This window comes from Podarcis erhardii (genome assembly GCF_964252035.2).
Source record: "Podarcis erhardii genome assembly, chromosome: 9".
Taxonomy (NCBI): Eukaryota; Metazoa; Chordata; class Lepidosauria; order Squamata; family Lacertidae; genus Podarcis; species Podarcis erhardii.
This window is the reverse complement of record NC_138512.1, coordinates 3,354,350-3,378,532: the sequence shown is the minus strand read 5'-3', so window position 1 is coordinate 3,378,532 and position 24,183 is coordinate 3,354,350. Positions and strand designations below refer to the sequence as shown.

The following is a 24,183-nucleotide window of genomic DNA, read 5'->3' as shown; positions in this document are numbered from 1 at the left end:
TTTCAATCTAACTTCTGGCTTGGATTTGGACTGGAGACCATTTTGGCTGCCCTAGATTATCTATACCAGAAACTCTGCAAGTGGACTTGATCCCTTGCTGGACCTCTCAGGGTTCATTTGGTACCATCAGCCGTGATATTCTGCTTGACAGCCTTGCTGGGTGCTCTGTTTTATGCTTCTTCTGGTGCTTCCTAGATTGTTGGTGGCAGAAAGGGATTTTCACACAACGCCTTGACTTTTGATGTCCCACAGAGATCATTTTTATCTCCCGTCAATGTGAATGTGCTGGGAGAGATTAAACAGCAATTTTAGAGTGCATTGTTATCAATATGTGGGTGGCATGCAGATCTCTCCTTTCTATAATGTGATAACTCAGAAAATTCAGTTATCTGAGTGGTGAAGAGGACCTCCCCAGGAACAGGGGTTCAGATTGTTTTGAATTGCATAGCTCTTCCCATAAAACAACAACAACACAGATTTGTAGTTTGGGGTCCTTCTGGCTCTGGTTTTGCTATGTCCTGTTCAAAGTGGCTGTAGCCAGGGTGGTATCTGACCAGCTTCAGGTGGTGCACCAACTATTCCCGTTCCTTGAGAGGTCTGGCCTAGCCATGGTGGCACATGTCTCAGTCACATGTGTTGTCAGAACAGAACGTAAAAAATGGCAGCACGCTGATCAAAACAAAGTTTTGTGCCCTGTTTAAGCGGCAGAGTACTTTTCTGATTAAAATAAAGGATATTGTCAATCACAAGTACTGTTTAATTGGAACCTCTGCATCTTCTGAAGAATGTGGAGTAGTGAGTTTAGCCTTACAACAATCCTACAAGGTTTGTTAAATTTTGTCTGTGCCATGGAAATACTGGCCCGTCTTAAGGTATCAATCTCATTCTCCATCTGCCTTCTATTTATTTATTTATTTGTATGTATATCATGCATTTGAACACCCAGTGTTGCTGCTTTGCTAACAAACTATGACAGGCTATTATTAGCACAAAATCTGGACTTTAGGCTTGGTGAAACACAGTATGCTGAGTTCATGGTTACCAGCAATCAGATACATTACCTATGGACTTTTCATAACTCTGCTCTGTTGTCACTTTAATCAAATCCATCACCATGACAATAGGTCGGCCCAAATGATCTGCAGTGGACAGGTGCCAGGAAACTGGTGAAAGCCGAGCTGTTACATAGCCAAAGTGAAGATGAGAGAAGGAACTGTCACAGTTTTAGCCGCTCTCTGGAAATGGCTGCTTGAAAAACCCTTCTACGAAAATCTGTATGAGATGATGAAGCACAGTCAAAATCTCATTTCTAATCTGAAACTCTCAGGGAGTCTGCTCTAATGCTGACAGTGGACTAGAACAAACAAATTGGTGTGGGCATGTTTCTAGGCTGTCTAGCTACTCATTAAGAGAAAGTTACACATTTTTAAATAGCATTTAAGACGTTTTTTATCCTGCCCTTCAGCCAACTGGTTCCCATGGTGCTTTATGACATAACCTTACGAGACAGTTCAAAAGTGGTTGTGTTTCTTTAGTAGTTTAATAAAAGCTTACTTTGACAACCACAGAAGCTTGTGGGACTGCGGAAAGGTTCTGAGGGCATTTTGCCAATACTCTTATGGAAAATGGCAGGGCCAGGTTGGGATTTGTTTTGAAGGAATTTCCAAGAGCATGTTGATCAAAAGTTGCTAATGTGTTCCTTAAAATAATACATACCCAGAAGTCGTAAGCTTGGATCAGGACATGAGTTGGGTCTTGTTTATTAATGTGTGGGGACCAATTAATGAGTGAAATGGCTAGTTTAGGACATGTGTTTGAAGCTGATTTGGGTCAGCTATATTACTATGACAGGAAGTGGAAATGAATGCAGAATTATTTAAATGCATTTACTTGTTTGTTTGATTGATTTCTCAATTTAAAGGCTGATCAGTGAGCAGCATCCCTACATAATATGCTTGTGCAAACATTTTGAAGAAGATATTTTCAGTACCTGCTACGCCAGAATATTTTAGTTAACTGGAAGAATTTATGTTTATGATGTCTTTTGATTATGAAAGACGATATAATAATGTTTTAAATACAGATGCTTATTCTAAAATTATTATTTCTTATTGTACTAGTTATAGCTCATATAGAATTTGGCAGGGTATTCCCCGCCCCCCATCTTTATTTCTACAAACAGTGCTCAAAATATATGGTACTTGTTCCAAAGGCTGGGTTTTAAAGCATCCTTTGTTGTAAAAACTGTAAACCATATTTTTATTAAAAGCCATGTGTGATTTGGCCTCACATGGGCTCCTCTTTTTCCTTTGAAAAGAGTGAATGGGGCGGCATATAAATAAATTATTATTATTGATTGATTGATTTACAATATCTCAACCGTTTCCATTTTCCTTTTTTCATGTTAGGACTGGTCTGCTAGTCTCATTGTTGCTTCTTTGGCCGGAGCCTTTGGGTCCTCCTTCCTGTACGGCTACAACCTTTCGGTAGTGAATGCTCCAACCGTGGTGAGTGAATAAAAGTTCTCAAACCTCTAAGTCCAGGTTGGCTCAGTTTGGTGCAATCTCTCTTGTTACATATGGGATTGTTAGTTTGATGGAGAAACAGAATCTTACTTTATCAACCGCCAGCCACTGCAATTTATATAAATAGCACATCAAACTTAGAAAGTTACCGAGTTAACCATTATACAAATTTGAGTCTTAAGTGCCATAGTGACCCTTATTTTCACGTCAACTGCTGAAAAAATTGTGGACTTGATTGTCACCTCATTGTCTCAGCCTACAAGGGAGAAAAGCCACGTCAAAATCAGCTAAATGCCCCAGTGAGGTGATTATAGTGGAGTAATTAGCTCTTTCCACAAATATCTGTAAAAGGAGTTGAAATAGCAATACATCACTTCTTGGTCTTTTGACAAAGAACAAGCATAGTTTTATGATTAATTTATCCTCACTTACTTTGCATCATACCAAATATCTTCTAATATTCAAAGCTAAATAAACTGCAAACCTTGTTGTAGCCATTCATTCATTTATATTTTTGTAATTAAAAGGAACCATGCCCTAAGTCCAGTAGAGGGCAATATAACCGCAACATTTCACATGTAGTACAGTAGAAGCTCGGTTGTCAAACATAATCCATTCCAGAAGACCGTTCAACTTCCAAAACATTCAACAACCGAGGCTCAGTGGATGGTTGACAAAATCATTTGAGAAAAATGGAGAAACACACCTCGGAAGCCATTCAATTTCTGAGGCACATTTGAAAATGGAAGCATTCACTTCTGGGTTGTTGGCGTTTGAAAGCAGAAACGTTTGACTTCGGAAGCATTCGACAACCTAGGTTCCATTGTATGTTTATTTCTGGTATTTCTTACCTCCTAGGGCAAGTTACATGAACTAAAATACAATCACAAAATAAAGCATAATCAAACTATAAAACAAGAAGAATATTTGTCATCATCATCATTATATTTGTACCCCCACCCATCTGACTGGTTTGCGCCAGCTACTCTGGGTGGCTTTCAACATATATAAAAACACAATGAAACATCAAACATTACAAACTTCCCTATACAGGGCTGTCTTCAGAAAGTCGTAGAATTGTTTCTCTCTTTGACATCTGATGGGAGGGTGTTCCACAGGGCAGGTGCCACTACCAAGAAGGCCCTCTGCCGCATTCCCTGTACCTTCACTTCTCACAGTGAGGGAACCACCAGAAGGCCCATGGAGCTGGATCTCAGTATCTGGACTAAGTGATGGGGGTTTAAACAGGCATTAAAGGTCAGCACAAACACTTTGAATTGTCCTCAGAAACATATTTTGAGCCAATGTAGATGGCTCTGTTGCTCTGTTGCTATATGGTCCCAGTGACCACTGCCAGTCAGCAGTGTAGCTGCCACATTCTGCATTAATTGTTGTTGCCAACAAAGGGACACGGCAAAGGGATGGTATCAGCAATATACAAAATACTACTCCAAAACCCCATGAACCCCCTAGACACAATAAAAAAAAATGGGAGGACAACATAGGCTATGAGATTAACCCCACCCAGTGGACCAGAATATGGTCTAACCCCCCATATCAACGAAAAGGAAAGAACTCACTCTGAAACTCACCTACAGGTGGTACCTAACACCAAGAAAACTAGCATTAATGCGCCCAGGAACCTCACCTATATGCTGGAGAGGGTGCACTTCCACAGGCACATACCTCCACATGTGGTGGGAATGCCCCAAAATCCAACTATTCTGGACAACAGCCATACAAGAAATAAGTAAAATAACCAAGCAAGTACTAGAAATCACCTCAGAATTGGCCCTACTAAACATCTTCCAAGACAATAATGCTCATTTACACCACAAATAACTCATAACCCGCCTACTTTCAGCAGCCAGAAGCATCATAGCCAGACACTGGAGAGACCTGTCAGGAGTAAGCATGGACCAATGGTACCGAATAGTATGGGAAACAGCCCTACTAGAAAAATTAACCAATAAACTGAAACTGACATGGGGACAAATAGAAGAAGACACCTTCACCCCAGTATGGCTCCCCTTTATCACATACACAGCCCAACAAGACAACAACAAAAGCAATAGCATATGAGTGTTTTGGATTAGGCTAACCTAATCCAAAACACCCACCCACCCCACTCACACACGAAAACAAAGACCACCACAGCCAACCATAAATGAATAACAACACCCTAGGCCATCCCCAACCTCTCTCACCACCAAAGGAACACAAGTGAATAGCAGAGAACCTGCACAAGCGACGCTGACACAAAACTCCACACATATATTAAGTAAAACAGAAACATCGCCACCTGACTCCATATGCACTCTTCTTCCTTCTCTTTTCCCCACATATTTTCATGGCCCCATTAAATTGCTACTATGCTCTGATTAAACTTATTTTCCATGTCTAGCTAAAAATGGGTTTCAGCAATTGGCCTCACTTATCTTGCCCTGCTATCAGCTCTATCAGCCATGCAAGTGGTTTGCTGTGAGTACATTGATTCTTTTTAAGGAGGAGCAAATCCCTGGCAGGGCAGGTGCCCTTGTCCTTGTAAAAGGTGGTTTTCCTAGGGTGAGGCTCATCCATTGCATTTGCAGGTATCCTGACCCCTACGATTTCTCCAAACATGGGAGATTCAACTGCATAATTTCTTCCTTTAAAGGAGAAGAAGATAAACTTCTAGGTCTGGTGTTGGTGTTTCTCTGCAGTTCCAGAAGCAGGCACCAGTGGCTCTGCCGTGAGTTGTTTTTGGTGGTGAAGCTGTTGGCAGATTGTGACAGTGGCTCATAGGCAGCAGAATAGTACATCATGTGCTTTTGGCAGAGGGTGGGACTGTCATTCCCTCAGAACAGACTCTTCCCCCCCCCCCCATCAATAAAGGAAAGGCCAGCCTGCTACCTTTACTGACTAACACAACTAACAACTCAGTCTTGGACACTCCTGAGGACAAAGAGACTTCCAGTTCAATCCACACAGAAAGGAGAGAAAGTTCTACCCCAGAATGAAGAACAGCAACAGTGGGGAGGGGAGGGCTGAATTTGGGTGGAAGGGGAGGCATAGGCACAGACGAGGAGTTAAAAGACAGGGGAGAATGAGATAACCCAGAACCCATGAAACATTGCAAATACAACGGTAGAAAGGCATGTAATGGATTTAGAAACCCTTTTTGTGTTACTATTGTGTAGTGGAAAAGCAGATTTTAGTTTCACATAAGTTGACTTGTCACCCGGTCAGTAGAAATGTGAATATGTTTCCATGGGGAAAGTGAAGACACAAACGACCTACAAGGCAATTTGTGAGATGGATTATCCCATAGTTACTGGCTCATCCAGGAGCTCCAGGATTGCTTCTATGCCTGGGAGACACCCCACTCCCCCCCAAAAAATTAGTGGGCAAAAAATGTCCTTTGACACATCCTTCTAACAAGTGCCTAATAGATATTGTTCTCAAACTTGCAGCTACGGAAGCTGATTTAGCAGATCTTATTGCTGCAAAATGCACTTGTTCTGGAAGCCTCAGTAGTTCCATGGCTCCCCAGGAAGCAAATGGAGAATTTGCTCTGCTTTGGGCCTCGTATCCTCACCCTCATTGCTCCTGTGGCAGAGTCTGTCGCTTTGGGGATTTCTAGTTAACATCAACGATGCTCTATTGGATGTATGGAGTGACCTCACTTCCTGTGTGTCCTTTTCTGCCCTTCCTATGGATTTCATACCCCTTGGCTCTCTGCAGTCCACCAGGCTTCACTTAATGCCTACTCTATCTATGTTCTCCTTTAAAAACAATTATTCAGCTCTCCCATCTTGGCTCAGATGCTTGTTTGCTACATTATTTACTTACTCCTTTTTATCCTGCCCTTTGCCTATCAAAACCATTGGGTGGTTTCCACTTCCATAAAATATAGCACCTTGTAAAATACAGCAATAAAATGGGAGGCCATCGTTGAAACAGCAGTGACTCCCAGACTTCTAGCGTTCACATAGAAACACCTGGAAGTGGGGGCCCTCTCCCAATGTCTAGCTGACATGTGCCTTTTCCTCTGTGGTTTTGGCTTCTTTGACTGGCTGTTGTGTTCTGCTGTGGTTTATTTTTACTCCATCCTCATTTAAGCAATTAAAACACTTTCACCCTCAGACCCTGGGAGCCAAACGGGATGTTCCCAAGCTTGTTGGCTTTCTCCCAGAGGTCAGTTTAACAGCTGCTCTGCAACATTTTCCATAAGTACCAGCAGTCTGGCTCCATTCTCAGTTGCTGGCTCTGAACATCAAAAAAAGCTTGTGGAGCAACTTTTAAACTCACCCCTGGGGGAATGCGGACAGAAGCTGGCGAGCATCTGGTTTGGGAGGAATCTTCCCTAGGAAATGTAGCCTGCTGTTGGGAAACAAATTGAGAGCATATGGGTTTTCAGATGGAAATCAGTCAGTCTAGCATTGCACCACAGCAGTTAAAGCTTAGCACATACCTGCCAGAAGCAGTGTGCCAGGTTCTGCATGCCCAGCTGTTTCTGATAGTAGCACATAGTATAGTTTGCTATTATTCAGCTGGAATGCTGGAATTAGTCATGGTGCAGTTGTGTTTATCTCGCACCTTTGACCCCATTACTTGCACTTTGCTTGCTGGTGAAATCCATTACATGCTTCAGCAGTTTATCCAGTAAACATTGGCAGTAGTACATTCAGCAGGTGATATCTTTGGCCTCTCTTCTGTAGAATTGTGGCAGGTTAGGTGGCTGTAAGAAACAGGTACTTTTACTGTACAGTACTTTTATCATGCTACCAACAGCAGCACCATTCCCTCCAGTAGCAGCCTGAGGGGATGAGTGCTTTTCTGTCTGGAAGTGAAATGCGGGCACCCAAAAGTATTTGTTCAAGCCGCTCCCAAGGGCAGCCTTTGCCAACCTGGTTTTTTGGACTATAACTCCTGTCAGCCCCAGGCAGTTCCAGGTAATTACATAACCCCTATCAGCACATTCCGGGTGTTATTTTGGAGCAATTTTAAGAATATAACCTTCAAGCAGTGGGAATGATACAATCAGCATCATTCTTAGGGGACAGAAGTTTCAAACATCGGCAGCTCATAAAAGTCGTGATTTGTTAATTTTCAGTATGGAGCTTGTGAGTTTCATGAAATACCACAAAATAGCAAATAGCAAATAGCACCATGCTATTGTAAATGGCTGTTTGGTTTGCTACCCTGGGTGCGTTGCCAGGATCACTCATTAGTATAAATGCTTTACTATAATATTGGACTATATTGTTAACGTTAAACACAAGATAACTGGCAGCTTCACAAAGAGCTCTGGCATGTTATTGCTCAAGGATCAGCCTTCAGAAACTGCTTCCATTAAACGTTGTAGAAAAAAGCACAATCTCAATACAGTTAATAAGAGCTGGCAAAATGTCAGTCATCAGAACACACGTAGTGTCCGTGTTCATTAGTGTCTCCAGACTTTTCGTTTGGCAGGATTCTTGGTCATGTGGAAAGAGCCCTCCATCTATGCCCTGTGCTCATTGATTGTGTGCCCCAGTATATTTGTATTAAGTTCGGGTTTTAGTTGTTGTTTTTAAGGACACAAAATATAACTTGAAATTTTTAAAAACGAAAGTATCAGTTTAAATAAAGCTGACTTAAAATTTTAAATGGTAGATTTGAAATGATATTAATCTGAACTGGACATCATGGTTCTAATCACTTTAAATGTTGTTGTTTGTAGTTTGTAAAGAAGTTTTACAATGAAACTTGGGAAAGAAGATATAACCAGTCCATCCCAGAAGGAACAGTTACCCTGCTCTGGACTATATCTGTTTCTATTTTTGCCATTGGTGGGCTTGTGGGGGCTTTGATTGTTACTCCAGCTGTCAAGTATTTTGGCCGGTAAGCAAATAAATGTGTCTTGTCACTTCCTTTTCTTTTGTAATATGATGAATCAAAAGCAAGAAAAACAAATGCTTTTCTCTACTTTGCACTTCTTTTTACTTCAGAACTCTATATGCAAGACTCTTGCCTTTAAAAATGCAATCTAGGTACTTCCCAAGATCAAATAGTTAGGGTTACATTGACACCAAGTAATAACTTGTATGAAGAAATAAATGAGGTTTTAAAAAAATCCAAATAGAAGGTTTCCCCCTTCTATATGGTCATGCTGCTTCTTTGATATTTGGTCTTATTAATGAGCTAATTTTTATCATTTAAATGTTACCAAAAATGCAAAAGTGGAAAGCTGCATGTTTTGTGCTATATCTTTCATACTGCACTGAACATTGTCATATTGTGTATGTCTGTGAGAAGATGCTCAGTCAGTCAACCACTTCCCTATTGGAACTTCAGAAAATCACCTTTAAAAATGTGTCATCCGAATATATGAAGCTGCCTTCAGCTGAATTAGAGAGACTTGATCTAGTTTAACAAAGTTTATCTGTGTCCCACTGTGTCTGGAGATGCCAGGATTGAACCTTCTGAATGCAAAGCATGTGATCTGCATCCCCTGTTCAGATAGCGAGTGAGGCCATTTCACCCATGATGCGACAACAAACCTGGATTAACCACTTAAATCAACAGGGAACAATAGCCAGTAAGGTTTCTCTGATGGATGCACCTGCATAACATTGGGGTTTCCAAACGCTTAGATGAGTCGTAGTGAGAGATTTTCTATCCGGGTCTTTTCTTGACAGCATTTCCAGTCCGATATCTAACATAGTGGTGAGCCTGTCAGGCAGCATGGTGACAAATTGTGCACCTAGTGATAAATGAAGAAGAGTTGCTTCCAAGAAACTGTCTAGATCTAAAACCATCTACGTCCTCAATCTGGTACTGAAGTACTCATATCTTTGTAGTCAGTCGTGGGCAGAAGGGACACTGGAATCTACAGGTGATTTTGAAGTAGATTAGCAAGGATTTCTGACCCCCAATTGATCTGTCTGTGACTGATGGCTGGCTGCACCTTTCCATCTAAGTTAATAAACATGCACATTGGAGTATGTTCACAAAGGGCCAAACCGTACTTCAAGTTATGTACTTTGTTAGCCACATAACGGTATCTTTGAAGTGCATGGTTTTTTTCAGCCGTTTCAGTGCCTGTGTTTGAATAGTTCCTGGAGGCCGTAGGTGCAGGTGCCTTGCATTTAAGAACCAGCTGTGTCTTTATTTTATTTTTTAAAATAATATTTATTACTTTTAAACCTTACAAACAAGAAGAAAAAGAAAAGGAGAAAAAAGAAGAAGAAAACAAAAGAAAGAAAAAACAATACAATACAATATATAAACAATACACCACACAACATTAACACATTAAACTAAACAAAACAGAACAAAAACAATTTAAAAACATACATCATACCATTTCAATGCCTTATCTTTCATTCCCTTGTTTCATCGACTTCCTCTCACCTCCCTTTTTGTATTCCACTTCTATTAATTGTTTCAGCAAATCCTTTCCATCTTTCACTATTTTCTTAACTTATTTTAACCTTATTTCCATTAATACTATAATACTTATTTATGCTTAACTCCTTATAACACTTCTACTAAGGCCATATAATTTCATTCCAACATTTTTCTAACACTCATTAATTTTACCCTATTTCTATAAATAAACTTTAAACTTTTTCCAATCTTCTTCCACCGTCTCTTCTCCCTGGTCTCGGATTCTGCCAGTCATTTCTGTCAATTCCATATAGTCCATCAACCTGGTGATCTTCTGTCCAAGGCTCTTAACTCTTTTCCAGGTCCCTTCTGCAAATCTTCTTCGTATTTATACATACACTTTACTTTGTCTTCTGCTGATCTTGTTCCTAATTTCCTTTCTTTGATGCTGAAGAGTAGGTCTTGGGGGAGCTCCAACCTAACAATGTTTTTATTCCTTCTCAACATGTCATCCACATCTCTGTGGTTAAAACTAAAATCCAAAAGATATTTCAGGACGTGTTTCAAAGTCCCTCCAAATCTGCAGGTCCCCACAACTCCAATTTCCTCCTGACCCAGGTCCAGATCCCAAAGGTCAGTAAATCCCTGCATGAGGTGATCTATCCAACTTTCCTTCTCCAGTCCAAGCAGGGTTCCAATCTGACTTTCTCTGAATTCAGTCCTAGAGGGCAACAACTTGTAATCATCAAATTGCCTCTGTAAGGCTGGGGCTCTCTCCCTCTCCACTTGTATTACTTTAGGTTCAACAACCACAACTTTCTCCCTCGCTTTCTCCACCATTTGGCATGTCAGAGTAGATTCCTGTATCGATTCCTGAATAGTTTCTGTGTAGATGTTCACATTTTGTCCCAAATTAGTCACTTTTTGTCCCAAAATATCAATTTTAATATTCATCACATCCGTCTTCTTGTGGAGCTGTTCCAATGACTCACTTATCTTGCATAGTGCAATCACTAAGGCTTCTTCTGTCGACATTCTCAAGCAATCCAAGGTCAATCTCATGGTTTTCTCTTGCAGCTGGAGATTCCACCAGCCCAACTCTTGTAACAATTTCAAAGGCTCCCTCTAGAGGGAAACAATTTCTGTTTGTATCAATCCTTTTAAGCACAGTTCAAGCAGTAAAATTAGTTTCAATTTTCAGCTACTTTTACTCCTTTTTAAACGCAGAAGGAGACAATGAAAGCAATGTATTTCTCTTATTTAACTAACTGTCACAGTCAATGAACTTTCCCAAAAACGTCAGTCTTACTAGCAGTCCATTTCCAGGTTCAGAGCGGTGGTGATCTTCACTCTCTCCTGCAGGCTTCTTCACTCTCTCCTGCAGGCTTACGCGATCCAAAGTTTCCCCCCTCTTCTCCTGTCTCCAAGGGAGGTTTAATGATTTTAGCCGATGGAAGTTTAATCCTTTACATAGGACTTTCCAAGACTTTAGCTTGCAAATTCTTTGCTTCAATCTATTTACAAAAGGGGAAGGTGGACTTCCTGTTTGAAACCTCCCCGTTTCGGTGCCAAATTAAGATGTTTAAAAATCCAATTTTCCGTTCTACTCACAGGTAGTTGTTTAGAATCAAATTGTCCACAGGTAAAAGTCAGCGCTCTCCGGCAACAGCAATGTGGCTTCACTCCGTGAAAGAAGCAGTCAATTCGAAGCACCGCACCGCTCACCCCACATCGCTCTGGATCCCCGAAACCGGGTCTCCCCGCGAGTAGTGGAGGTGCAAAAGGTGCCAGCCGAATCCCACGTTCACAGGCTTCTCCCGCCTGCGATTTTTAGTGGGTCTCCGCCTTCGCCGTGGCGGCCAGACCCTGAATTCCACGGAGCAAGTTCCTCCCGATCAGAGGAATTCCGCCATTGCCGGAGGCGCTAACCCGGAAGTCTAAGAACCAGCTGTGTCTTTAAAGGCACAACGATGCACTACAGAAACATGGGGCTGCCACCCAAAATGGCTGTCCTGTGTTGAGCTTGCCCACGATCTCCTGAGTCCACCATTACCTCATCCAGGTATCCTTGTGCCATGTGTTTTCTCCTCCCATGCCAGCAGATGCAGATGTGGAGAAACACACAGACTGATGTCATAAGACTTTTTCTGGGTGCAGCAGATGTTCCAGAGGGTGAGGGAAGGCCCTGGCATAAGGCCACCATTTTGCCAAGTGACTGGTGTTTCTTGCAGCATGTAGTTTCACCCTTGCTATGCCCTTGCCCATTGATTCAGTGAAGAATGCCTGTTTAGTGCATCTTTGGTATATTGCATGAAGCAGGCCACCTTTTGCTACTGAAGTATTTTAATCACAAATGTAGTTGACTGTGTATGTGAAAAGCTGCTGTTTATCTGATGCTGCAAACATGTAATGTTGTTTTCTCTTAGGAAGCGTACCCTGCTGCTAAATAATGTGTTTGCCATTGTGGCTGCCTTGTTGATGGCATTCTCTCAACTGGCAGGAGTCCTCGAAATGATTATTCTGGGCCGATTCATAATGGGCATTGATGCAGGTATGATTTTGTATTTGTTGCATTTGCATGCCAAGTATATTCTGAGCAATCCCTGTTACCCCAGAGCCTGATATTTCAGTTGAACTTGCGGAGATTGAAGAAGGGTCAGTGTAATGGTTCTAGGGGTTGCTCGTGCGTAAGTCGTCGCCACACCTGGCTGAGTCACCTGGGTGAACCCTTTCTGTCCGGACAGCCACCCATCCGTGGCTGCCTCAATCGCTGGCAGAATCCGTCAGTGGGCGTTTCTTGAACTTCTTCCAGCAAAGAAGTTCTTTGACGCCAAGTCTCCGCCTACTCTCCCTGCGCGGAAGTCTTCTGCGCAGGGAGGGTGTGGGCAGTGGAGGACCCGTGCTCTCCCCGCTGGTCTCTGGCGAGGAGTCATGGAGCCTCCTCACCGATTCCCCCATCTGCCCCCCTTCTCCACTGGTGCTATGCTGATTTCCTTCCCCCGCAGATGGGCTGCCTCTCTCCCTGCTGGGACCCTCTCCGGCATCCCTCTGGAGCCCTCCCTCCTCCTCTGGCTCCGATGGCAGTTCCCTGACAGTCAGAGACCCCAATTGCTTAAAAATAGAATGTATCTGCAAGAGCCAGGCTGCGGGATGCGTTTTCTTGGCAGAGGATATATCAGTCACATTGTAATCCTTCTCGAAACAGAGTAGGTTAGCTGATTTCTCTGCTTATCCCTTGCGTGGGAAAGGGAATTTCCTGATCTCAAGAAGAACCTCATAACATTATATCCAGGGCATTGCAATCCTTTTGTGAACATTTTGCAAAGACCTAAAGTGCTCTGATGAATGAGCACTTCCAGGAGAATTGAGAAAAAAGTGTTCTGCAAATTATGGCCTGGTTACAGCGAGTATACAACAGAGTATGCAAAGGTTGGCCTCCATGACTAAATTTGAATAGTGGCTTCTTACACTTACTAAAAATATCGGAAAGCTTTCTAATTTTGCTTATATAGTTCTTTAGGAACACATGGGTTACTTTGCTGGTAAATGCTTCTGCATATGAATAAAAAATAGTGGGGAAAATCATATTAAATACTCCTAAAAATATATAATGTGCTTCATATCTTCCTACATACCGATATGAAGATAGTAGCTTTAACAATGTTTGATAATATTTTAGATTTTAAACTTCTTTTACCGAAAAGCTGTCTTTTATCTCTGCCCCCTTTCACAGGTGTATCTCTGAGTGCCCTCCCTATGTATTTGAGTGAAATTTCACCCAAACAGATCCGTGGTTCATTAGGACAAATTACAGCAATCCTCATCTGCGTCGGTGTCTTCAGTGGACAAGTTTTAGGACTACCTGAGATATTTGGGAAGGTCTGTAATATTCTGAATTGCACTTTTACTGTTGTAATGAAGCTGAGTTAGAATCCTAGAATTGTACAGTTGGAAGCGCAGCTGAGAGTCATCTGGTCCCAACCCCTTTGCAATGCAGGAATCCCGGGGCACGCTCAGCTCAGGGGGGAGATACACCAGACAGCACTCAAGACAAAGTATTGTCCATGACAACTGTCCTTAGCCACAAACAATTTTTTTCCCCAATAACCAGATTCTCCATAGCTCAGACAGACACATAGTTCCTCTTCCAATTTCCAAACTCCCACAAGGATAGAATTCTGCAGTACTAGGCAAACTGTAAATAAGAAAGCTGCAAAAGAGCTATCCCCATGCATGTGCTCATAAGTTCAATATTTACTGACTAGAGGAACACGAGGGCGCATAAGGGGTGTGACAGCGGCCCTAGAACTTTTCTCAGTTTGTGTGCAACCGGCCATTAGCTTGGAAAGGGAAACCCCAGTAACAGTGGCATGTGACCGAAGGTGCAGGTCATCAGCTGCAAATTCACCCTTAAAACCTTTGGAGCAAACAGCAACTATTCTGGCAAACTATAAATGATAAGTGTGCAAAGCAGTTGAAGTGCAACAAAGGTCTGAATCAGGTTAGGAGTTGCCCTTTTGGAAGAGCCCACAGGTCTTGGATATAGCAAGCCTAACTTCAGACTGCAACGGATAACAGGCGTTATGACCACATGATGGCGATATTGCTCTGAGTAAATGCATCTGATACGTTGAGCGGTTTTTTATCTCAATATGTTATTCTTTATTCATTTATTCCGGTATTGATCTTTAGTGTCCATATATAGCAGATGCATGGAATTGGAATGGGTAAAAAGCGTGAGGCAGCTTGAGATTAAGTGGCGCCCTAGGCGTCACGGGATGTGATCTGAAACGGGATGTGAAGTTGAAAGGGATCAAAAACAATCTGTTAAATGCAGCTCCTTGCTTCAAGGCAAGACAGTCCCCCCAAAGAGGAGGCTTTTAATCAGGGGCTTTGAGGTCCTCTCTGCAGCCACAGCATCCTTTTCGTGCTTCACTCAGATTCTTCATCTTCACAGCTAGCAAGCTATGCCCTTGAAGGACAGGGGGACTCTCCTGCAAACCTCTGCAGCTACTTCAACTCATTCCTTAGCCAGGCAAAAAGTGTAGAAGTTGCAGTTTGCAACCAAGGAAAATGTTCGGGCTGGCGTAATTTATTGGCTGGGGGCAGCGGGGTAACTGTTCTGGAATGTGGGGAGATTTTGGAGGTCAACCACATTATGTATTGAACAGGATTTGTATACTGCTTAATTGTAAATAAATCCTCTAAGTAGGTTAGCAAAAATTAGCAGTGGGTGATATTCAATGCTAGTCCTCCTAAGAGTCCTCATTGAGTTTAATAGATATGAACAACAGAAATGTGAGCAAGTCTATTCTGAATACAAACCCATATATTCTGGAAAGCTGTTTGTTCACTGTGTGTTTAAGAGGACCCCTCTTAAGATATCATAACCAAATTTTGCATTATGGTTCCAGAGATGGAAGGGCAAGTTTTTGTCTATGTTGGTATGCAGTTGGTTGCCATTTTCCAACTCTTTCAAAACTTCATTGATTTTAATTTCAAAACTGCACTGCTTTTTTGGTCAAGGGTAGAAATAAGTTTGTTTGTTTAAAAAATACAATTATGTATAAAATCAAAAGCTAACATATACATTATGAACTAAAATTAGAGATTAAAATGCATGTCATCTTCACATGTCTAGGTAGGCTGCCTAAACAAAAAAGGGCTTAGCAGGTGCTGAGGCGAGTATAGCAAACATACCTGCCTAAAGTCAATAGGCATGGAGTTGTCAAGGCTGTCGCACTAAAAGACTATGGGTAACTCTTGACATAATCTTTGTGGAGCTCAGGACCTGGTACATGATGTAGGTGCTGTTGAACCAGTTGGAAACAGTGACTGTAGCCCTATCATAGTTGCATGAGGGTAGGCAATTGCCAAGAAAATCCCAAACAGTTTTTAGATACCAAATGTGAGGGGACTGAGAAGCAGAAAGTTGACAGGGGAAAGTCATGACTCAGGAGGGTCTCCCAAATGCTTGAGAGTTGTTTAGAACCACAATATTACAAGCTCAGCTAGAATGTATACTGAATGCCACAGGTGGCTACTCAGCCCTGGGAAAGGGGGAAAATAATAACAATAATAATAATAGCAATTTATTATTTATATGCCGTCCATCTTAATAGGTTCCCCTGGCTCCCCTAGGGGGCTTCCAACAAAGTAAAACACAGTATAATTGGAGACAGTGTTAGTGAAGGGAAAAACACAGGCAAGATGCAGAAAGACAGACTAGCAGAGATAAATGGTGAATAATACAGCATTGAGAGCTAACTGCTAGGGCTGGGTGAAACAGCAATATATCCTCCAATGACAGTCTGAAGTCCATATTGTGATACTGGTTTCCTAATTTTTGACCTGGCAATACATTGGGGATCATTATGTGTGTGTGTGTGTGTGTGTGTGCGTGCGCGCGCGCTATTCAAAAATCATGATGCAGGAAAAACTGTGAAGCCAGCCAATGCCTCTATAGCTCCATCCTTATTTCAGACATCATGATATATCAGTATATCACAATGTTTAGCTGGTGATATTTCATGATGCTGAAAACCAGGTATCACCCAGCCCTACAAACTCTTGCTCCTACTATTAGCTGCCTCTTCAATGGAAATTATAGGTTAGTCCTTCCTGCTCCCCCAGTCTACTGTGTGGCGACTTTGACCCTCTAGCCCATGGGTAGGCAAACTAAGGCCCAGAGGCCGGATCCAGCCCAATTGCCTTCTAAATCCAGTCCGCAGATGGTCAGCATGTTTTTACATGAGTAGAATGTGTCCTTTTATTTAAAATGCATCTCTGGATTATTTGTGGGGCATAGGAGTTTGTTTATTTTTTCAAGGTCTGAGGGACAGTGGACCAGCCCCCTGCTGAAAAGGTTTGCTGACCCCTGCTCTAGCCTGCCTAAATTTGACCCACAAGCAGAGAGCAGACATTTTTCATGATTATGCCAATAACTCAAGAAGGTTGTAGAACGAGGTGCAGAATCTCAGGGTTGGAGGAAAACTTGACTCACACATACCCTGGACAGCATTTGGTTAAGCAATAGGGCATCAGCAAAAGTCATTTGTAGCATAGTGTAGCGTAATGGAGCAGGAAGCCTATTAAGGCTTAAGGGCAGCTTTATAGAATCAAAGCTGCATCTTGGAAGGAGGCGCAAGAGAAAACCTCCACGAAATGGCTTCCATTTCTGATTTCAGAGCCTGGGTTAAGCGGGACTCCCTGGTTAGCCTTAACCAAAATGCCATTCAGTTGAGAGTGCTGGTGGGAGTTTGAAGGGTGGGGTTAATTGTGGTTAAGTAATTGGCAACATTGCATCTCTACCAGACGCATAAGAATGAGGGTGCAAAAAGCAATTAACGAGCTAAATGGCTCCAGAAGATTAACCATGTTAGCCTGTTGTGTCAAAAAAACAATAACAGATAAGCCTGTGGAACCTTAAAAGACTTGTACTTAATGTATGAGGTGCCAAGAATCATTGGACTTTCTCTCTCTTTCTGTCTTTCTGTCTTTCTGTCTTTCTGTCTTTCTTTCTCCTTGCCCATTATATTGACTTGTCCATTATATTGACAAGTGGTAATGAAAATTTCATGTAGGGTTCAGACCTGCCCTGGTAGCAATTGGCCACTGCCAATTTGGGTGGCTTTTAAACCGGACAAATTTGTGGAAGATCTGTTGCTACTAGCCATTGTCAGAGGCAACATTCACTGGGAATCACAGTTGGGGAGAGTGTTGCTGGGGCACAAAGGTCCTGCCCCCTGGCTTCCCACTGGCTGGTCACTCTGAGAACAGGGTACAGGATTAAATGGGCCTCTGGCTTGACCTCGGAGCTCTTACGTTCTCATGCAACAGGTCAAATGATCTACTATATTCACCCAGTTAATAAATATGATCAGAAAAATGAAAAACTCAACAAATATTTCTCCCCTGCTTCCAATTTTCTAGTAATTTAGTGCCGTCCTAACTTGCTATCTTGATTTTCAGGTATCAAAAGAAAACAATGTGTTTCCAGCCCATTCTTCTCAGGTTTGCATAGGCTGTGGGAGCGACAAGGGAGGCCCAACGCCACTGGCCCACCAGTGTAGCCTGCAACATTGCTCCTGAGCCTGAGTTGGGCAGAGGGCTGACCTCCCAGTTGCTGCTAATCCATGCCTCAACATCAGCTTCTCTCCTCCCCCCCCCCCCACATTGCACATAAGCAGGCAGCACTGAGGGAAGTACCAGCAGTCCCCCCCCCCCCCGCCCCCGGTTTCTAAGCCAGAGGGGAAAGCAGTAGAGCAGTGTTTACTGAAGGAAGGTCAGTGGACCTGAAAGAGAGCCTGAGATGACATGGCTCTTTAGCCTGCGAAGAATGGGGAAAGAACGACTCTTTTGACACGTAGCCAGTCAATTTAAGGAAAGGTCTGTACAGTATTGCTTTTAAAGGTTTTTTAAAAAAAATGTTGTGATACACACACACACACACACAGATGCAAAAGCTCGCAATGCTTTGTGAGAGATCATTATGTAAACGCCTTCATCTTGAAATAAGTCACTAAAATAAACTAAAAATTTTTGCGGGCTCTTGGAGGGCAACCGCTGGCAACGCGCATTCGCTTATTCCCACCTCCAAGTACAGTCATACCTCTTCTTGCAAATGCTTCATGTTGAGTTTTTTCGGGTTAAGAATGTGGCAAACCCAGAAGTGTTTACTTCTGGGTTTCGCCACATGTGCAGAAGTGTTCTGTGCAGTTCCCACATGCGCAGAAATGCTCTATCACACTTCACACATGCACAGAAGCGCCGCTCTGGTTACGGACTTTTCAGGGTGCAAACAACACCCCGGAACGGATGGTGTCTGCAACCAGAGGTACCACTGTATAAGTGAATTATTTATTTATTTATTTATTTATTTATTTATTTATTTATACCCCGCCCATCTGGCTGAGTTTCCCCAGCCACTCTGGGCGGCTCCTGTTTAAGTGTTAAAAACAATACAGCATTAAATATTAAAAGCTTCCCTAAACAGGGCTGCCTTCAGATGTCTTTTAAAAATAAGATAGCTGCTTATTTCCTTGACATTTGATGGGAGGGTGTTCCACAGGACGGGCGCCACTACTGAGAAGGCCCTCTGTCTGGTTCCCTGTAACCTCACTTCTCTTCTTTATTATTATTATTATTTTTTTAAAAAAAGATTTTTCTTTTACAAATTTATATAAACACATTCATATCCAATATAATACAAAATTCTTTTAGACTTCCCCCCGCTCCCTCCGCAATCCTCATAATTTTAAATTTAGTTCACATTTCCTTTATAGTTGTATTGCCAGTTTATAAATCTTTACAGCTCTTTTCCCTCTTACAATACCCTTTCTCATTCACAAAGCCTCTTTAAATCCAACTAGCGTTGTCTGTTCATCACAAATGTTTTCCAGATAAATCGTAAACTTTCTCCAGTCCTGAGTGAACTTGTGATCTTTTTGATATCTGATTTTTCCTGTCAGTTTATCTAATTCAGCAAAGTCTATCAATTTCCGTCTCCATTCTTCCAATGTCGGTAGTTCTTCTTGTTTCCATTTTTGAGCCATTAAAATTCTTGCCGCAGTCACTGCATATTGAAAAAGTTTATAATCACTTCTGTTAATTTCTCTTCCTGTAATTCCTAACAAAAAGGCTTCTGGTTTCTTCACAAACGTATATTTAAACATCTTTTTCAACTCATTATATATCATTTCCCAGAAGCCTTTTACTTTCTTACACTCCCACCACATATGGTAAAACGACCCTTCCCTTTCCTTACATTTCCAACATTTGTTACATGTCTTATACATTTTTGCTAGTTTAACGGGAGTGATGTACCATCTATATACCATTTTCATAATGTTTTCCTTTATCGTCATACATGCAGTGAATTTCATATTTTCCTTCCATACCTTCTCCCAATCTGCTAGCTGTATATTATAACCAAAGTCCCTGGCCCAATGTATCATAACCGATTTGACTTCTTCGTCTTTTGTTTGCCATTCCAATAACATTTTATACATTTTTGACAATACCTTATAGTCATTGTTTATTATCTCTTTCTGAAATCTAGACTCTCCTTCAATATATCTCCTCTCTTTACAATCCTTTTTAAACATTTCATTTGTTTGGAAGTAGTGCAACCAATCATATACATATTTTTTAACTTGTTCATATGGCTTCAATTTCCATTTCCCCCCTTCTTTAATTACAATATCTCCATAAGTCATCCAGTCCTCTCTCATATTTATCTTTTTGACACTCATGACCTCCAGTGGGGATAACCAATGAGGTACATTTGGTTCCAAAATATTTTGGTACCTATCCCATATTTCTATTAGGGCACCTCTGAAAATATGATTGGCAAAACTTTTATGAGCTTTCTTCTTCCCCAACCATAAGTAGGCGTGCCAACCAAACCTGTTGTCAAACCCTTCCAAGTCCAATAACTTATTATTTTTTAGTGTTATCCAGTCCTTTATCCAACAGAGACAAGATGCTTCATAATAAAGTTTCAGGTCTGGCAGGGCAAAGCCACCTCTTTCTTTCGCATCAGTTAGTAACTTAAATTGTATTCGTGGCTTTTTGCCCTGCCAGATATATTTTGAAATCATTCTTTGCCACTCTCTGAAGATCTTTGTCCCCTTGATTATTGGAATCATTTGAAATAAAAACAACATCTTTGGAAGCACGCTCATCTTGATTGAAGAAATTCTGCCCCAAAAAGATAGTTTCATCCTACTCCACACTTCGAGGTCTCTCTTAATAGTGTTCCAAGTTGTCACATAATTGTTTTGAAATAAATCAATGTTTTTTTTGGTTAACCATATTCCTAAGTATTTTACCTTCTTCGCCACTTCCATCTCTGTTTCTCTTTGCACTTCTTCTATCAAACTTTGGTCCAAATTCTTCACCATAAGTTTAGTTTTCCTCTTATTTAATACAAATCCGGCCACTCTTCCAAATTGGTCAATTTCTTTTATAACTTCTTTTAGACTACTTGTCGGATCTTCCACCGTAATTACCAGATCATCGGCAAAGGCTTTAACTTTGTATTGGTTTTGACCTACTGTTACCCCCTTTATTTTGCCTAATTGAACTAAGCAGGACCTCCAGAACCGTAATGAATAACAGTGGTGAAAGAGGGCATCCCTGTCTTGTACCTTTCTTTATATTCACATCCTCTGTAATTACATTATTTACGATCAATTTTGCTCTCTGTTCTGAATATATTGCCTTTATGCCATTGTAAAAATCTTCTCCCACTTCCATCATTTCCAAATTTTTCAACATAAATTCCCATGAAACATTATCAAACGCTTTCTCTGCATCCACAAACATTAAAACGGCTTGTCTCTCATTACTGGCAGTCAAATATTCCAAAATATTTATTATGTTTCTTACATTGTCCTTCATATGTCTGCCAGGAAGGAAACCTGCCTGATCTTTATGGATATGTTCTTGCAATATCTTCTTGAATCTTGTTGCCAAAATACCCGAGAAAATCTTATAATCTGTGTTTAGCAGAGATATAAGTCTGTAGTTCTTAACTTGTGTGAGATCAGAGTCTTGTTTTGGTATGAGTGTAATAAAGGCTTCTTTCCATGTTTCTGGTATATCCTGTTGTTTCAAAATATTATTCATAACTTCTTTAAGTGGTACCGTCAGGGAATCCCTCATTTCTTTGTAATAAGTTGCTGTAAATCCATCTGGTCCTGGTGCCTTCCCTTTTTTCATCTCTTTTATAATTTCTACTATCTCCTCATTCTCTATTGGGGCATTCAGTCTGTCTTTCTTTTCTGTCGGGATCTTTTGCACCTTTTTTTCTTTCAAAAATTTCTCTATCTTCTTTATATTGTTTTTCTCTCGTTTTGCATACAGATGCTTGTAGAAATCCAAAAATTCTTTCCTGATACCTTTTGGGTTTTCTATTTCTTCGCCATCCACAATAATTTTATTGATTGTGCTTTGCTCTTTCCTTTTCTTAATTTGCCATGCAAGCCATTTTCCTGGTTTATTTGCGAATTCGAAATTCCTTTGTCTTAATCTTTTGATGTTCCATTCAACTTCTTTGTTTATAATCATAGCAAACTGTGTCTGCAGAACTTTAATATTTTGTTTTATTTTGGTATTATTTGGCTTTTTAATTAACTTTTGTTCATTGTCCATTATTTGTTTTAGGATTTCCTTCTTCCCTTTCTCTCTGTTCTTATTTTTAATCGCATTCCTGTAACCTCACTTCTCGCAGCGAGGGAACCACCAGAAGGCCCTCGGTGCTGGATCTCAGTGTCCGGGATATATTGCAACCATATAGAAGAAACTAAAGAGGTTTAACCTGGAAACATCATGGAGATGGGGGAGAAATCTCTCCTTGTGGCCCCAGCCATTGTCTGTGGACCCACCTATTCATGTGGTCAGCCCACCCTCAGCCCTGTTTTTATGTGTATTGTGCATGCATATGACAGAATGGGGAGAACCAGCATATATATGGTCCGCACAGGTAGATTTCTTGTCCTGCACCAACCTTTCCAACCTGCTGTCCTCCACATTGTACCACAGCTGCCGTCAGCATGGCCAATGGTCAGAGATAATGGGATTTGTGGCCTCTGAATGTTGTTGACTGCCAGGGTAGGGAAGGTTGTCATACGCTATATGTCTGTCACAGCAGACCTTGAACCTTGACCTTTCCTTTCCTTTTAGTAGTGCATAATTGGGATACTATTAAGTATGAACTTTGGAGTCACAAATTTCAACACATGAGTTCAGGTTGATCAGTATCATCTAAGTCTTACCAAGTTGGGTTTTTTTTAACATACACAATTTTGAATATTTTGCTAAGAAAATGAATAGTGGGTATTGATTTCAAATGAGAAAGTATTTTATTTCAGACACTGGCGAATCCTCGTTTTTAGTGTTTTAGATTCAAATTTATGCCTTTGCAAAGGATGAAGTTATGCTAATGGAATCACATGAATTTGTCTGATTGTTGAATCTGTCACACATGAGTAATACTGCTTAGATAAAGAAATAAAAGAATGCTGAAATCATAGCATATTTCTAATTTGTGTCTCAGATGTATTAAACTGGTAGAAGTATTTGAGTATTTTTAAAAAGTGATATAGGATACCTGTCAGAAGGCAGGAAAACAAATAAAAGAATGGGAGAAGGACCGTTCCTCCTGCATTTTAATAGTAAGTAAAACTACTGCTACAAAATCAAAGTAAGCTATCCAAATAAGCTATACTTTATTTATTAGGGTAATACTATCAAATTCACAGGATTTTTTTGTTTTCAAGAAAATAGGTCCTTGTGTACTTGATTAGAAAGAGAAGTCTATATCATATTTTTAAAAATCATTGGGTTGAAAGAAAAAAAATGCATCTTCAATATGCAAACCAGCTGTGAATCAGGGGCAGAGCTTTATGCTCCGGGAGCGGAGAGCAGGTGGGGGCGGGGCTGGCGCACGTTCTGGGGGCAGGGGCAGCTGCGATGGAACCCCACTGGGATCGCACTGCGGGGGGCAGGGTCCTCCCCCCGCCCCCCTCGTCCTCCACCAGTGCTGTTAATTCACTCATTTATATGTAAGTTCTATTAACATTTATTGGACAGAGAAGTGTGGGCAATATACCAGTCCTTGAAGTCAGATATATGAATTTACTAACACGGTTACTAAGAGAGCATTGTGGCCGTTGATAGAGCAACCCTCTATCAATTTGCCTAATCTGTTTTAAAACCATCTAGTTGCCTCTATTACCACATTGTGGCAGGTGACCCAGTAAGTTGTTTGAAGGTAATCTTTCCCTGAACCTTCCTGCCACTAAGTTTGATTGGTTCTACTATTGTAAAAGTGGGAGAAAAAAGAATCTCTCCCTGCTCCCCCATGTCCACTCTTAATTTATAGAATTAATATCCGCTTCATTGCCCCACGCCCCGTGTCAGGGAACTGCCATCGGAGCCAGAGGTGGAGGGAAGGCTCCAGAGGGATGCCGGAGAGGGTCCCAGCAGGGAGAGAGGCAGCCCAGCTGCTGGGGAAGGAAATCAGCGTAGCACCAGTGGAGAAGGGGGGCAGATGGGGGAATCGGAGAGAAGGCTCCAGGACTCCTTGCCGGAGACCAGCGGGGAGAGCACGGGTCCTCCGCTGCCCACACCCTCCCTGCGCAGAAGACTTCCGCGCAGGGAGAGTAGGAGGAGACTTGGCGTCAGAGAACTTCTTTGCTGGAAGAAGTTCAAGAAATGCCCACTGACGGATTCTGCCAGCGATTGAGGCAGCCACGGGTGAGAGGCTGTCTAGACAGAAAGGGTTCACCCAGGTAACCTA

The 24,183-nt window shown here is 41.6% G+C and overlaps 1 protein-coding gene and 1 long non-coding RNA gene across 5 annotated transcripts in view; both read left to right on the top strand.

Annotated features, from left to right (window-relative positions):
• Window positions 1-24,183, top strand: part of LOC309350038 — a 191,364-nt gene that overhangs the window by 141,452 nt on the left and 25,729 nt on the right. The gene's annotated exons all lie outside the window — the stretch shown is intronic.
• Window positions 1-24,183, top strand: part of SLC2A9 (solute carrier family 2 member 9) — a 98,385-nt gene that overhangs the window by 48,473 nt on the left and 25,729 nt on the right. For all 4 annotated transcript variants that reach the window (XM_081876331.1, XM_081876332.1, XM_081876330.1 and 1 more), the window contains 4 exons: window positions 2,409-2,507; window positions 8,230-8,390; window positions 12,305-12,429; window positions 13,612-13,757. In XM_081876331.1, the coding sequence (XP_081732457.1) occupies window positions 2,409-2,507; window positions 8,230-8,390; window positions 12,305-12,429; window positions 13,612-13,757 (531 nt within the window). The remainder of the gene's footprint in view (window positions 1-2,408; window positions 2,508-8,229; window positions 8,391-12,304; window positions 12,430-13,611; window positions 13,758-24,183) is intronic.